This window comes from Podarcis muralis, chromosome 7 (assembly GCF_964188315.1).
Source record: "Podarcis muralis chromosome 7, rPodMur119.hap1.1, whole genome shotgun sequence".
NCBI lineage: Eukaryota > Metazoa > Chordata > Lepidosauria > Squamata > Lacertidae > Podarcis > Podarcis muralis.
Window position 1 is genome coordinate 41780268 of NC_135661.1, and position 16874 is coordinate 41797141.

The 16874-nt window shown below is 42.3% G+C and overlaps 1 protein-coding gene across 7 annotated transcripts in view; it reads left to right on the plus strand.

Moving 5' to 3' along the window:
• The window catches only part of ANKRD11 (ankyrin repeat domain 11), a 185045-nt gene that overhangs the window by 131349 nt on the left and 36822 nt on the right, over positions 1-16874 (plus strand). For all 7 annotated transcript variants that reach the window (XM_077931577.1, XM_077931582.1, XM_077931579.1 and 4 more), the window contains one exon: positions 520-658. In XM_077931577.1, the coding sequence (XP_077787703.1) occupies positions 520-658 (139 nt within the window). The remainder of the gene's footprint in view (positions 1-519; positions 659-16874) is intronic.

The following is a 16874-nucleotide window of genomic DNA, read 5'->3' on the forward strand; positions in this document are numbered from 1 at the left end:
CCAAATAAGTTTTCAGGAGAAGAAAAGAGCCAGTAAATATTTTTATTTTATTAAAACAACAACCCTAAGCAATGGAGAGGATGTAAATAGTGTTGCCCACTGTAGGCAATGGCACAGACAATATTCAGTGGTGCCTGCACCACTCATGTTCAGAATCACAGTGATTCCTATTGCTGCCAGAATGAGTACAGCCAAGCTGATTCCCACTCCCCATCCATTACATGTATATTGGATGTAGCACACTTGCTACCTAATCAGGTATTTCAGGACCATTCTACGAGGCTAAAATGTTGCAGGGGTACCATTTAAATCAATAGTCTGGTCAATCCATTGGTGGTGGAAAGTCCTGCAGCTGCCATTTTGGCTTCTGGGAATGTGCAAATGTGTGCTTCTCTATGGACAAACAGGTTTGGTAAGGTCTATTGAATATCCTCTGGCACTATAAATTTGCTTAGCAAAAACAGCCTTGCTGATCGCAAATATTAGATTCTTATGAAGATCTCTTATTTTCCCTTCTAGGATAAAGATAAAGTTTCTCTAACCAAGACTCCAAAATTGGACCGGAGTGATGGCGGCAAGGAGGTGAAAGAGAGAACTACAAAACGGAAGCTACCTTTCACTGTTGGAACAAATGGAGATCAAAAAGATTCGGATACAGGTAAGGGACTGTTTTACAGCTGATTTTTATAAGCCTTTCTGAGAGCCTCTTAGGCTAATGAGCAGGGTATAACCACTTAAAATAACTTCATATTTGCAAAATGTGGCCTCCCGTGTGGAATGGTGCAGGAGGAATGCTAAGGTCTTAAGCAGCCTTCCTCAATCTTGTGTCCTCCAGATGTTTTCGCCTACAACTGTCATAACCTCCTGCCAGGATATTCATGCTAGCTGGGGCTGATGGGAACTGTAGTCCAAATATATGGGAGGCATTAGGTTGGAGAATGCCGCTCTGAAGGAATGTCAGTCCTCTGGGTGCCTCCATTGTAACTGAGGTGGGGAGCAACTGGGGAGAGGAGCTTCTTGGTGGTGACACCCTATTTCTGGAATTATTGCTGCAAGTGGCTTGTTTGGCTCCTATTTTGCTTTCTTTTGGCACTAGGCAACTATTTCCTTAGTTTCCCAGAATTTAACTGTTAAAATGTGTTTATTTTGTTGCTTAGTTTTTATCTGATGTTCTGTGCTTATTGATTTTTAAAATTGAGTTACGTAGTTTTTATTGTATGTGTTATCCTGAGATTATATTGAAGGACAGCATATAAATTTTACAAAGAAAATAATGTCAGCCTCACTGGATAGATAGAAGCTTTTGACTTCAAGGGTTCCAATTACTTTTTTAATTAACTTATTAAGAAAGCTGTTCTGAATGACATGCTAGCATGTGCTTTTGACATATTGCATAAGGTGACACACTGACTGTCCTAAATAGTATGCATTAGGAAGTTTAATGTTTCATAATAGTTGGATTTACTACACTTTTGAGCCCTTGCTATGCAAAATTCTGAATTCACAACATCAGTTTACACTTTCTTCTCTCTGTGCCATGTCTTACTGTTTAAAGTTTAAAGTTATGTTGGTATAAATTGTAAGGAGGGTCCTGTTGGAAAGAGGAACCCAAATTTATAGTTTAACAATGGACTCCCACTACCAAGAAGAAGCCATTTGCTTAACATTTGCACACCATATGCAGGTACCTAATCTGTGCCAGGGATATCAATATGGTGGTAATTGAACATTGGATACAGTTGAAAAGGTGGTGATTGTTTGTTTTGCAGGCAGTGGCTGGCAGTTTACAGGAGGAGGGAGTGGTGCCAGATAACTACATTTGTAGTTATCATACACTTGAATGTTTTTGCTTCTGGCATTGTTGAAATGCACTAAGGTGTGCTTGTTCTTGCCAGAGGAATGGGGCAATTTACAGTGCTTTCTTCTTGTTTTGGTCTATGCTAGCTTTCTCCAGTCTGCTGTCCTCCATATGTTTTAGACTACAGCTCGCATAATCCTTCACCCCCTTAGCTGCACACATTCACTTTCTTGACCCATGGACATATTTGGCAACTGGATCTGAGAAGCCACCTTCAGTTTTATGTACCCAACATCCTCCAGAGTAACTCATGCCAGTCAAATTGTAATATTGTGGAAAATAATGCTAAAATCTTCCATCTTCTTGTACAATAATTTGAGTGCATGTTCTGCAGTCTTCCTCTAGGCTGAGCTTAGGGCAATGAGGTTGACATTCAATACCCCTGCCAAAAGAATGAGGAAGAGCTCCATTTGTTGGTCAGTCCAAACATATTGGTTCAAATAGAGTTCCAGCAAACTCCCCCCCAAACTTAATACCATGTTAATGTCCATTTTTTTCCTGCTTTTTGCTTGGTTTCTGGTATTGGGGCAAAGCAATATTCTGATAGCTGCCAATTTATAACTTTCAGGGTTTTTTTTTTTTGGGGGGGGGGGAGGAATTAAGTTGCACTTCTCTCTCTTTCCCCCCATCTCCCATCTCAATGAATTTGTGTTGTGTTACCAAAACAGTGCAGCAGTAAAGTACATCTGTCACCTTTTGCTTCTTATGATGAGTGTGCTGCATAAATAGTGGGCAACACAGGAAGGCTGTTGTCAGATGTATTTTTACTGTTGCCTGCACTAAGAAGCCACAGTTGGCCCCATTCTGCTGAGTGCAGTTATCAACATGGCTAGATGTGTCTCACAGGTGACTAATCATTCCTATGATGCAGCCTCCCCCAAGCTGGTGCCTTCTGGAAGGTTTGGATGGGTGGGAGTTGTAGTCCAAAACATTTGGAGTGTACCAGCTTGGTGAAAGCTACCATAGTGCATCCTTGTTTGTGAAAATGCTGCCTCTGTGATTCAATGTCTCCAAGGACTTCTTTTCCCCCCAAGTGTAAAATTTGCTTCTAAATATATATAAAGTGGGAATTAGGAAGTCTCACTTAATGCTAGATTTTCTCTGTCCCTAAAAATCACAGTAGAAATTGGTGGAGCCCTTAGTATAGCAGCAGGTATACTGGGAATTAGAGGTGCCTTTAGCTGTAAGCCACTATGTTGGGCATGTCAGTCCTCAGAATGTAAGGTTGCCACCTTCAGGGTGACAAGTTTCCCAAATGTCATGGTTAGTAGGAGGAAGAGCACCAACCCCATCCTGCTTTCCCTATCAGTGCTGTGTAGGGGCCTTATGCCAATATTGTGTTAAGCTGCTTGTGGGCCCCCTCATTTTTATGAGATTTTTGCTGTGTAAGCTTGCAGGGTTGTGTGTGTTAAGGCAAGTGAGCAGTGATCCACAATTTATGCCATGTCTAGGTAGCCAAGCCAAAAATTATGCTTGCCAGGATGCTGTGCCCCTCCTCTGGTCTCTGACCTTATGAGGTCAGAAACAACCCCTAGCTTCATGTCTGGACCTGAGAAGGGGGATAGCAATCATACCTGCAGTTGCATCAGGCTTCTACAGCCCAATGTAACTGCTGCAATGTTCACTACTCCCTGTTCCCTGCTCTAGCTCCAAATGTGGAACTGTGGGAGGGAGAGCAGGAGATAGTTTTTGTTCCTGGCTGCCAGGGTCCTCTTAGTGTTGACACCCAAAATACTGAACTGTCCTCTCCAACTTAGAACTGGAGTGGGGTCTTGGGTTTCCCCCATTGTTGCACTGTGCTTCTTTGTACAGTGCAACTGCAGGGAATATTTCAGACCTTTTGAAGCTGTACAGGAAGACTGGAGTTATTTGATCACAAACAGGGGCTGATGGAACACTCAGCACAGCAAGCAGACTTGTGGACCCCTTAAAGATGCAGACAAAACTACTGTAGGTCTCATTTTTTTTAAAAATTGCCCCAACCCACATTAGAGAAGGGAACAAATGCTACAACTTCTCCTTCACCCCCGCCCTGCAACATTTATTAAGTCAGTAAAGCCCAAGTCCTTAGATTCCATAACTTCAAGAACAAATCATGACAAATCAAACTTGTAAAATAAATGGACATATGAGAGTGAGGTGCTTGTTTGCCATCTGAGTTGATTAAGCCATTGTCTCCATGGCTGCTAATCCTGGGATAACAATCGTTGTTGTTGTTGTTGTTGTTGTTGTTGTTGTTGTTGTTGTTGTTGTTGTTGATCCTGGGATAACAATAGTTGTTGTTGTTGTTGTTTATTTGATTGTTACACAAGAAAATCTTTAATAAATACAGTGGTATCTCTTGTTATAGACGCTTCAGGTTACAGACTCTGCTAACTCAGAAATAGTACCTCAGGTTAAGAACTTTGCTTCAGGATGAGAACAGAAATCGCGCAGCTGCTACACAGCGGCAGCGGGAGGCCCCATTAGCTAAAGTGGTGCTTCAGGTTAAGAACGGACCTCCAGAACAAATTAAGTTCTTAACCTGAGGTACCACTGTACTAATAAAAAACCCAAAGTGAATTCAGCACTTGATTTGTTTACAAAGAGAGAATTGGCATTGATGACATTTGAAAAAGGAGGGAATACCTCAGGATTAGAAGAACTCTGGGTGGAGATTGCTCTTGAAGCAACTCTGTATGGCTGTTGCTTCTGGTGTATGAATAATGCATGGTTGCACTTATGGTCCAAAAGTGGGCTATGTGTTCTGTCCATTATTTCCCTGATGTGACAGATTACACATGGTTCCTTCTTTCTTGTTTATCTTACTCCCGTGTCCACTCATGTGATAAACTACAGCAGCCTCCAGAGCTCTTTCCTCCACTCCTAGTGGTAAGATGCAGTTAGTAGGCATCTGTTCACTGGAAATGTTTTTGAAGTCACTCCCACTCCTCAGCTTGAGCTGAAAACATGTAGGGCACACAGGAAGGCTGATGTGTTGAGGAGAAATAAGCAGCTTTATTATTAAGCTGCATTATTTACATCTCAGTGTGATGATTTAGAAGCACATTCTCAGAATGCTAAACAAAGGCATTTCCCCCACTTAGCGTGACATGGAGAACATGGCCTGCACACAGTGTTCAAGCTCATGTTACACTATCATTTTTTATTACTTGTAGGACAAATATCATACTTCTTGAACCCATTCAAATAGTCAGGTTTATAGAATCATAGAGTTGGAAGGTACCTTGCAGGTCATGAAGCCCTGCTGGTGGGAAAAGCACACTGCAGCATCCCTGATGTCTGCTTAAAAATCTCTAAACTAAGGTGAGTCTGCCACATTTAAAGTCAGTTGAAGCTTCCGATCTTTGTGCTGCAAGCAAAGCACAAATGTTGGTGATGTGTTTGTTTTAAAAGGCAGACCAGTATTATACAGAATGGTAGAGGTGGCATCTTTTTATTGGTTCACAGAATTCCTGAGATGGTTTCCTGCCTTGTTCTATATAAAAAAGTGTAATCTGTTTGGGATACCTGATACAACACACTCTGTTTTGAGGGAACAGTCCATAGTCTACCTGATATTTCCCACTTCTGACAGTTCTCACATTTTGTTCCTCTCATCCCCCATGCCACACCCAGCAGCCTCCAAAGTGTGCTAGAAACATTGGCCGTTCCCCATTTTGGGCAACTGTATTCTGTATATAATTATGTATGATGCAGCCAAGACAGAATGGAACAAGAAAGCAGAGGCCAAGAACATATTTTAGAAATCCTTTCTCACTAATGCGGCCCCAGGCAGCTCTTTGGTGCTGTGTTGAGACAAGGGCTTGGAGCTCTTCCAAATCTAAGCTCTGCACTCTTCAGATCACTAAATCTGGTGATGGGGTGTCTCAGCAGCAGGAGCCATAGTAGAAGGGCTTTGAAATGACCTGAGTGATGGTAAAGCTGCTGCAGTTGGTCAGCAGGGAAAGCTTCCAAAAATTCTGTCTTTGCTCTTGTTGGCTGTAATCTCCTGCCTGATTTTTTGTGAGCTGCTGGCTGAGTCATGGATCTGACTGAAGGTGCCAAATTCCCCCTCCTAGAGCTGTATGCCTTCTTCCTTTCTGTATATCTGTATTGTGTCATGTAGTCTGCCTGCTTCTACAGTTTAAACACATGCTATTTAGTGGTTGGCATGCTATTTCAGTTAGGCCACACTGAATGCTTTTAACGTATGCTCTGAATTCCCTTGACTCCTCTGTTTCTGGTGGTTGGAAGATGCAGCTATGGCTTTCTGAAACTTGACTGGGTTGCAGGGCATAGAGCATGGATGGAGAACCAGTGGCTTCTAGGTGTTTTCAGACTCAACTTAAATTAGCCTCAGCCAGCATGGCCAGTGGTAAGGGATGATAGGAGTTGTGGTTCAGCAACATTTGGCAGTCCATAGGTTACTCACCCCTGGCATAGAGAGAGGCCTGTTTAATATTAAAGCCTTCAGGAAATTGGCCATTTTGAAACTGAGGAACAGAGCAGCTTCTCAAAGCCACACACAGGCTACCATAGTCCTTTTTGCTCCTTTCAAATGAGAATAATATGGCTGCTGCTGTTACAGAGGGAGGAGAGAAAGTGTGTGGTAGACTTTGTGAGAAGAAAGCCTTTTCTCTTTATGGAGGTCCAGATGGTGGTAGTGGGCAAATGTCAAGTAATTATGGGAGACTGTTTATTTCTCTCTATATTAAATATTTATATCAAATATTGATATGCCACCAAGCCCTCCCAAGGTAGCTTACATAAAACTCTTAAAATAAGCAGTTTCCTTTAAAACATAAAGAATTGTTTATTTTTTCAAAAACCCAGTGATACAGCTAAAAACAGCAGCACTTTAAAACATTATGCATCCTGCTCGCAGCACTCATAATAAAAATACTGAAACAAGCCTTTGCAAATTCTTAGTTCCAGATTGCTCCAAGGTAAGCTATTATGATCTGATGTCTAGGCTTTTAGGAATAAAAAATAAAAATATAAAATTGTCCAGTAGCACCTTAGAGACCAACTAAGTTTGTCTACCTGAATCTAGGCTTTTAGGGTTTAGTCTTGTATTGAGAATGCAAAATGGGTTGCAATATTTAACAATTAAATCCTTGCAACAATACTGTGAAAATTGTCATTCTGTTTTGTAGAGGTAAAAGGACTTTTCTTAGCTACAAGGGTGCTCCATGGTTGAACTGTTGTTTAAAACTAGGGCCCAAGTTCAACATTCCTGCCATTGGCTGCTATTTAGTAATGTTATTTTGAGGGGGAAATGAACTTCAATGGCACTTCTCCCTACCACAGTTTTATGGGGTAAAGGAAATCCACAATACTAGAGAAATAAATAGAAGATTCTACATTTCCTTTATCTGTCACCAAAACATTTTTTTTCTTTTTTCTTTTTTAATCTTTATTTATACAACAACAAAAACACACACAAAAAACACAAATACAAAATTACACACAAATTACAAAAATAACCATAGACACATAATTTTCTTGGCAAACAATAAAACATCTATTGGTCTTAACACTAAAGACCCAACTTCCCGTCTATTCCATATTTCAAATTCATATTACTTATTGCCAATACACATTTTCATAATTAAACTTATTCTCAATAAATCTAATTTCTTCTATCTACCTAGCAACTATTACTGAAGTTCCTCGAATGCTGCAACAGAATTTAAACTACTATATTTTTCAGATATTCTTTAAAAACCTCCCATTTAGAAACAAATTCCTGTTTTGATTTATTCTTTCTCTTTTCTGATAAACCATCTAATTCGGCATATTCTGTCAGCTTTTGGATCCAATCTTGTATAGAGGGGATTTCATTACTCTTCCATTTTGCTGCGATCAAAACTCTTGCTGCTGCCGTCGCATATAAAAAGATACCCTTCCTCTTTTGTGGAATATCCAAATCTGTTATTCCCAGGAGGTAGGCCTCTGGTTTTTTATTGAAAGATATCTTTAGCATTTTTTGTGTCACCAAAACATTTTAGGGAACACTTCCAAATATTAAATCATTCCAACATCTCTCCTAAGATGCAAGTGAACAGCATGTTATGGGCAGTCTTTGGGTCAGTCGAGCTTGGCTATCTTTGGAGTGGAATGCAGCAGTTGTTTACCAGCGCAGTGCAAGATTTCACTGTTGGTTACTGTAGGAAGGGAGAATCCAATGCTCATTCGAAACTGGGGGTGTGGGGAAATCTTCAGAAGGCAGAAGGCAATTTAAACCCAGTGTGTGGTAATCTGAAAACTGCTGCCCTTAGATCCATCTGTGGAAGATTGATCATTAACCTGCCTTTTTGCCTGTCATTCTAGCAGCTGCAGATTCTGCCCTGTCATTAAGCTGCTGTGTTTTAAACTGCTTGGGTGGTTTTATGCGCGCGCGCGCGCGCACACACACACACACACACACACACACACACACACACACCTCTCTCTACCTCTACCTCGTCTTGTTTTGACTTTAATCCTGTATTCTGCAGTTCCTTGTTAAGGTAGGGGAGGGAGTAGATGATGCCTGACTCATGATGTTTGTCAGAGGTGCATAGTCCTTGCAGTGTGATAGCAATGCTGATACTGTGAATGTAAGAGATTGTGTTGCTAGCCATGGTCATCTTCCTGACTGCTGTAGCAGTGCATTCAAGTTGTGAGTCACACTTCAGTCCAAGTCCGGAGTCCTCTTTAGCACCAGAGCAAGAGAGAGTACCGTAAACAAGCACAGGTGGAAATAATGGAATTTCCCCAAAACAAATAATAAAAGGTCCCCAAAACCTCACACTGCCTGGCTTCTCATCTGTGCAGCTACTATGGCTAAGACTTAGTTTAGGTGGAAATAGCCAACCTGTGTTTGGGCTGTGCCACTTCAGGCAGCAGGGGTGTGTGCACATGACAGTATGATCCATCCATCCATCCATCCATCCATCCATGCATTCATGCACATAAGAAAACTATCAAGTCAAAGAGAATGACAGACTTGAACATTCTTCCTGATATATCTGCAGTCTAAAGTGGTACAGCCCAGCCACAGATTTTTTTAACAACAACAACAACAACAACAACAACAACAACAACAACAACAACAACACCTCATGAGGACTAGACATAAGTTTTGGTTACCTCCCAGCATTGGACATGTTCATAAAAATTGGAATTTTGCATTGCACTTTACACAGTACGTACATGTGATTAGGGAATTTGTGGAGGACACTTAGATTCTTGACTCCAAGTGATGAGAAAAATGTTTTCTGCTTCTTCAAATACAGGCCTTTCATGCTGCAATAGGATGTAAGTTTCCTCTGAAGTAAAGAACCATAAAACACACCGGTGGTCTCTGAAAGCAAGCCTTGTATTTACACTTATCTGTCTTACTCCAGTCCACCTCTGTTCAGGCTCAGGAACAACTTTTCACATACACAGTCACAGTAATCCTTAAAACAATCTGAATGACCAGTATTATCATCTTCATATTGCACATGGGAGACTGAAAGGAAGTGCTTTGTCTAAAGCTAAGGGTTCATGCCTGAACTGAGATTGGAACTGAGATGCACTGATGTGATCATGAGATCCTGGGTTAGGAGACCTGACAGGAGGCCACAATGAAGCACTAGAACTAACTGCAATGTGTTGCAGGCTTTCAGATAGACTTCTTCACATCACGAGAGCCAGAAAAAAGTCTGTTGCTACTTTCATGAATACACATATGCACATCGTGTGTCAGATTCCAGGACTAGGAATCATATTTAAATTACTTTAGAGTCAGTATTGTTTTTGTTGTTTGTTATTACTATTATTGCAAAAGTGACACAAAGTGATTTACAATGCAATAATAAAAACCTAAAACCAATTACAGCAAACATACGTATTAAAAGCAAAAGATCCCCACATCCATGATACGACCAAAAAGACACGTCTTATAGAATCTGTCCACTAAAAGAGGCCACAAGTATTTGAAATCCGTCAAATAAAGAGCAAGGTCCATATCAGTTCATAGTCAGCTGTTGAATATTTTCCCTAATAAATTCCATGGAAAACTCTGAACAAAATCAACTTTGGCTACAGTGTTATATTTACGATATGCCATTTCTGGCATCAGCAGCTGCTCCTGTTGAAGTGATGTTACATCTTCATGGCCCTGCGAAGCACCAGATACACTAAGGAGAGGTGTTGCCTAACCCCCAGATTGTCTTCATTTAGCAAATAGGTGGCACTGAATCTTTCAGGCTTTGAAAGAACAGGGTTATATTGTGACCTACCTTGCTCTACACACCTGATCACCTTTGTGGCATGAAGAAAGGCAGGTCTAGTTGACTCCAGTGTCTTTACAAAACACTGCTGTGTTTCAGCATCCACTGTGTTAATCTTTAAACGTGTTTGTGATGCTAATTAGTGGATTAGCAATGCGTGATGAGTCAGATGAACTGTCAGCTATTATTCCCTACCCCCCCATCCTGGAATATGAACATTGTTGGGTTGCTTAACCGGCTGCTGCTGATATAGGTTGAACTGGCTTCCATGGGAACAGGCTTGTTAGTCACAAGTTGCTTAATTGGCTGGAGAATCCGTGAGAATTGCTGGCTTATTGAGAAATGTCTTAGTGTATGAAACTGTTACTTGTTTGTATTTCTGTTGCTGGCTTTAATACCATCCGTGCAGCTGTGGACTCCAATGGGCTGTTCTGCATTGGGTCTTTATTTGTGTAACTTTAGCCCTTTTGCTTAAGGGGAAAAGCCAAGAGACTGTCCTCACCTAGCAACCATAGAATTAAATGAATGGGGGGGTGTCCTTCCGAGCCGCACCCTATAATGGTAGTACATTGTACCTAGTCTAGCACACATCATTCTTAGAAACTGCAGCACTAGTTACTCAGCCATCTGTGAAATTTGGCATCGAGGATCTGGCTTGGGAGGGGGGAGGGGTGCTGTCCTGTCGTTTTGGCCCTGGCAACTTCCTTTCTGAAAGGAAGAAATTGAGAGCAAGCTTCAGGGACTGAGAAATATATCCATCAATACTAGCATTTCCTTGTTGACAAATGCTGTTATGAACAGTGTCAAATACTTCCCAGCCTGGTGGGTTGGTTTAGGGATAAGGAATAGAAATGGCTTCTTTTCATTTCCTGATGGGCAACAGTAAAAGTATGAAAAATATTTTAAATTCCTTGGCAACAAAATAATTTTTAGGAGACTGGGCAGGAATAGAAAGTATGTCAGAAATATTTTCATGCAACTTGTCCCTAAGGAGGGAGTGGAAACCTCAGACTCAGAGTCTAGAAATGGCCCTTCAGCCTTCTCCATGTGGCCCTGAAGATGCTCCCCAGTCCACACCCATTACTGGCCCTGCTCTGTGTTCTCCTTGATTGATTTTGGCTGACTGGAATGTGTGCTTGAATTGTGATAAGGCCATGCTTGCCCGGATGGAAAGGTGTGAGGGGTGTGTGGAAACCTCTGACTTCTCTGTGGCTGTATGTAGCCTGCTGCTCAAAGGCAAAAGTCATACCTGTTGCCCACTTTAGCCTCTGTCTGTGGTCATCACTGTGAAATGCTGTCCACAAGTGAATTCAGCTGTTGGACTGAAAAGGGTCCCTCACCACTGCCATACATTTGTGAGTACAAAACATGCCATTTGACCCACACTGTTTGTGGAACAAACCACAGCTTCTAAGTGACAATCTCCACAATTGCAGAGAAGCATTTTCCAGCTGTTGTGATCACAGGAATAATTTTCAACTAACTCTATCTGCATTCAACCAAATGCTTCCCCAATAGCAACCAGGGCACATCTCATTTTGGATGTCTGAATCCTCCCTAAATTATTGTATTTGTGTGTCTGGGGCTGCATTGATCACTCTGATTTAGACAAGAGCTTGAAGAAGCCTCTAAATGGGACCACGGGGCTATCTAAGCTGTGAAGGGTGGTTGTTGTTTTTTAAATAATTTTTATTGACATTTTCAAAAATAATAACCCATTAATACAATAATACTTCAAGCATCATATAAATCATTTCTATCCCAATTTCCCCCCATCCCCCTGGACTTCAATCAACTCCCATTCTGGTTATTTTCATATCACCCCAGTTCTTGCTATTTCCCTATCCTATCCTAATTTGAACTTTATAATCTTTTAGTAACAATTAATGCAGCTATTTGTAAGTGTTTACTCAAAACTTACTAATGAGTCCAATTCCTTATATTGTTTTTGTAAATAAGCCGCAAATGGTTCCCAGTCTTCCTTAAAGGATTTTTTGTCCTTATTTCTTAATCTGTCCGTTAATTTTGCCATTTTGGCGTATTCTGTAAGTTTTCTTTGCCATTCTTCTTTAGTTGATACCTTATCACTTTTTCATCCTTGCACCCATAATATCCTTGCTGCCGTAGTCGCGTACATAAAAAGTCTGTGTTTCTTTCTTGCCAAATCTTTACCTAAAATTCCAAGCAAAAAATCTTATGGGGATTTTATGAAAGTTTTTTAATTTCATTATATATCATTTCCCAATAACTTTTAGCTATATTACAATTACACCATAAATGATAAAAAGTACCTTCCTTTTCTTTACACTTCTAGCATTTGTTGGAACTTGATTTATATACATTTTAGCCATTTTTCTTGGCGTAATATACCATCGATACATCATTTTGATGTAGTTTTCTTTTAGTAAAATACAGTCAGTAAATTTTAAATTTACTGCCCATAATTTCTCCCAATCCTCCAATTGTATGTTATGTCTAATATCCTGAGCCCATTTAATCATTGTAGATTGTATATTCAAATAATATATTATAAACCTTTTTTAATAGTTTAAAATTTTCACCTACAATTTCCTTTTGAAATCTAGCTGTGAAGGGTTTTTGATTTCACTCGGATGCCTATTAGAACAATGAGTTTGGTGCCTCTTCATCTTTGCTTTAAATTGGATTTACAGGTAATCTAAATGGGATAGTGTGAAAATCTATACTTGTCATCCCTGTTTTGAATAGCTTGGATGAGGAATTGCAATCCTTTTTTTCTTTTACTTTTTCATGTGTGTTAAGATAACGTGCAGGTCACCGGGGTCTAACATGGAGGAGGCATTTGAGTAGGTAACACTGAGATCAACAACTCTGCTTTGTTTTGTCATGAGGATATCAGCCACGTACTACATAGGTCTGATGGTGGAGGAGAAACATAGGAGACAAAATCCAATTTTTAGGAGCCTGTATTTAATTTTCAGGCATGTGGGATTTTTTTCCATAATTCACCTGTGCATGTGAAGCATTTGAAGATTCTGCGCATTGCAGTAGGAATCATAACCACCTTCAAAAGCACCAGGATGGTTAGAACATAAGGCATATACATAATCATAGAACTGTAGAGTTGGAAGGAAATTTGAGGGTCATCTAGTCCAGGGCCCTGCAATGCAGGAATCTCAACTATACCATCAAACAGGACATCACCTGCAGATCCTGCAATATAATTTAGGTCAGACCACACCTGGAATACTGTGTCCAGTTCTGGGTGCCACAATTTAAGAAGAGTATTGACAAGCTGGGACATGTACAGAGGAGGATGACCAAGATGATAAAGGGTCTGGAAACCATGCCATATGAGGCATGGTTGAGGGAGCTGGGTATGCTTAGCATGAAAAAGAGGAGACTGATAGCCATCTTCAGTATAGGAAGAGCTGTCACATGGAAGATGGAGCAAGCTTGCTTTCTCCTGCTCCAGAGGGTAGGACCTGAACCAATGCATTCAAGTTACAAGAAAGGATCTTTCTACTAAACTTCAGGAAGAACTTTCTGATGGTAAGAGCTGTTCAGTAGTGGAATGGACTCCCTCAGAAGGTAACAGACTCTCCTTTCTTGGAGATTTTTAAGCAGACGTTGGCTTGCCATCTGTCAGGGATGCTTTAGTAGAGATTCCTGCATTGCAGGGGGTAGAACTAGATAGTTTGCAGTAGCTCCAAATCTGGGAGAGTTTTGTACAGTTAATACCAAATGGTTAATACCAAATGAAAAACAACAAAGCCAGCAGACCTGATGGGATACCTGCCGAAGTCTTCAAAGTGGACAGAATTGAACTTACACAACAACTTCACAAGCTCATCAGGGGGGGGGGGGGACTGGGAGAGAGAGGAGATCCCAACAGACTTTAGGGATGCCAAAATTATCCATCTCTTTTAAAAGGTGATAGAATGGATTGTGGACACAATCGAGGCATCTCTTTGTTAGCTGCGGACAGCAAAATTCTTGCAAGGATCTTAGCAAACCATCTCCTAACAGTATCTGAGGCTACCCTTCCTGAATCCCCAAATGGTTTTTGACCTTTTAGGGGGACAGTGGACATCATTTTCACTGCTCAACAGCTTCGCTTCAAGAAAAATGCAGAGAGCAAAACAACCCCTGTACATGGTGTTTATTGACCTGACTAAGGCCTTTGACACTGTAAATCATAATACCCCGTGGACTGTCCTTCTGAAAATTGGTTGCCCAGATAAATTTGTGAACATCCTTCGGCTCCTCCATGATAACATGACAGCAACAATTGCAGATAACAAGGGCTTTCAACGTGAACCACCCACAGTGGGATCAGGTGTTAAACAGGGCTGTGTTATTGCCCCAACTCTGTTTGTTATTTTCATCACCATGATCCTACACTTTGTCGAAGGGAAACTCCCCACCGGAGTAGAAATCATATATCGGACAGATGGAAAGCTCTTTAATCTGAGTAGGCTGAAAGCAAAGAGTAAGGTTACCATAACTTCTGTCATAGAGCTTCAGTATGCTGATGACAATGTAGTGTGCGCACACTCAGAGGATGACCTCCAAACCATCCTAAATATCTTCACTGAAGCTTACGAAAAACTTGGCCTATTGCTTGACATCCAAAAAACAAAAGTGCTGCACCAACAAGCACAAAACAACGCCTCTGCAGTGCCACAAATCCAACTCAGTGGTGTACCGTTGGAAAGTGTTGGATTGCTTCTTCTACCTGGGCAGTTATCTTTCCACAAGGGCTGACATTGATGCCAAAATCCAGCATCGCCTGAGCTCTGCGAGTGCAGCTTTCTCCTGATTAAAGTGAAGAATGTTTTAGGACCGGGACATTCACAGGGAAACAAAAATGTTTGTTTACAAAGCTATTGTACTGCCAACTTTACTGTATGCTTGTAAAACATGGAGTACTTATAAACGCCATCTCCAACTCCTTGAAAGATTCCATCAATGGTGTCTCTGATAAATTTCACACATCACTTGGGAAGACAGGCGAACTAATGCAAGTGTACAGTGGTACCTCTGGATGTGAACGGGATCCGTTCCGAAGCCCCGTTCGCACCCAGAAGCGAGCGCAACCCACGTCCACATGTCTGCGCATGCGCGGGTTGCGATTTGCCACTTCTGCGCATGAGCATGACGTCATTTTGACCGTCTGCGCATTTGCGAGCGGCGAAACCCGTTACTTCTGGGTCGCTGCAGCGCACAACCCGAAAATACCCGAAAATTCAACCCAAAGGTATGACTGTACTGGAAGAAGGAAAGATCACCAGTGCCGAAGCAATGATTCTTCAACATCAACTTCATTGGACTGGTCATGTTGTTTGGATGCCTGATTGTTGTCTTCCAAAGCAACTACTCTATTCCGAACTTAAAAATGAAAAGTGTAATGGTGGTCGTCAACAAAAGAAGTTTAAAGACTCTCTCAAGGCAAATCTAGAAAAAAGGTAGTATAAAAACCTACAATTTGGAAACACTGGCCTGTGAGCACTCCAGTTGGAGAACAGCCTTTACCAAAGGTGTCATGGACTTTGAAGACACTTGGATTCAGGATGAAACGTGCTAAGATGATGAAACGTGCCCATTTGGCAAACTCTCACCGTTATCAACTCCCACACAGAAACCTATGTCCCCACTGTGGAAGGACGTGTAGATCCAGAATCGGCCTCCACAGTCACTTACGGACTCACTGTTAAGACCATGTCCATGGAAGACAATCTTACTTGGCTATGAGTGATCGCCAAAGAAGAAGAGTGGAGATTTCTGCGTTGCAGGGGGTTGGAGTAGATGACCATTTGGAGTCCCTTCCAACTCTACAATTCTATGAGTCTATGATTCTATAACTATTTGTATTTTTGTTAGAGAATTTGTGTGAAGCTCTTCTGTTTATTAATGTATTTCAGGGCAACTTTTCAGGTTTCCTCTTTTCTTGATATCCTTCTCTTCTTTCACCCCCTCATTTCTCCTTCTCAAGCAAACCTACTTGGCTCACCAGCCTGGCTCCAATTTTCAAACTTCTAGCTCTCCCATATCAACTACTGACATGTTTGGCAACTTATTCCATTTGATTGGTCAAGCATGCTCTAGGCTTGTCCTTCCTCCCCTGTCAGTTACCGTATTTTTCGCCCCATAGGACGCACCTAATTTTTTTTTTGGGGGGGGGGAAATAAAGGGGAAAATTTTTTCCCCTCCCCAGGCACGGGGCAGGCGCGGGGAAAGCCCGAGCTTCCCCCGACCCCAGCCCCCAGAACAGCCTGCTATCTGCAAACCTAGGGAGCCGCGCCGGTCTCCCCAGGCTTGCGGAGAGGTGCGCGAAGCCCAAGCGCGCTCTTCAGCGCGCACCAGGCTTTGGAAGGCAGGCAGCTCTGCGCTACCCTCCGGAGCCCCGCGCGGCTTCGCGCCGGGATCCGGAGGGTGGCGCAGAGCTGCAGGAAGCCCTGGTGCGCAGGCAGCTCTGCACCACCCTCCGGAGCCCCGCGCGGCTTCGCGCCGGGATCCGGAGGGTGGCGCAGAGCTGCAGGAAGCCCTGGAGTGCAGGCAGCTCTGCGGCACCCTCCGGAGCCCTGCGCGGCTTCGCGCCGGGATCTGGAGGGTGGCGCAGAGCTGCAGGAAGCCCTGGAGTGCAGGCAGCTCTGCGGCACCCTCCGGAGCCCTGCGTGGCTTCGCGCCGGGATCTGGAGGGTGGCACAGAGCTGCAGGAAGCCCTGGTGCGCAGGCAGCTCCGCGCCACCCTCCGGAGCCCCGCGCGGCTTCGCGCCGGGAGCAGGAGGGTG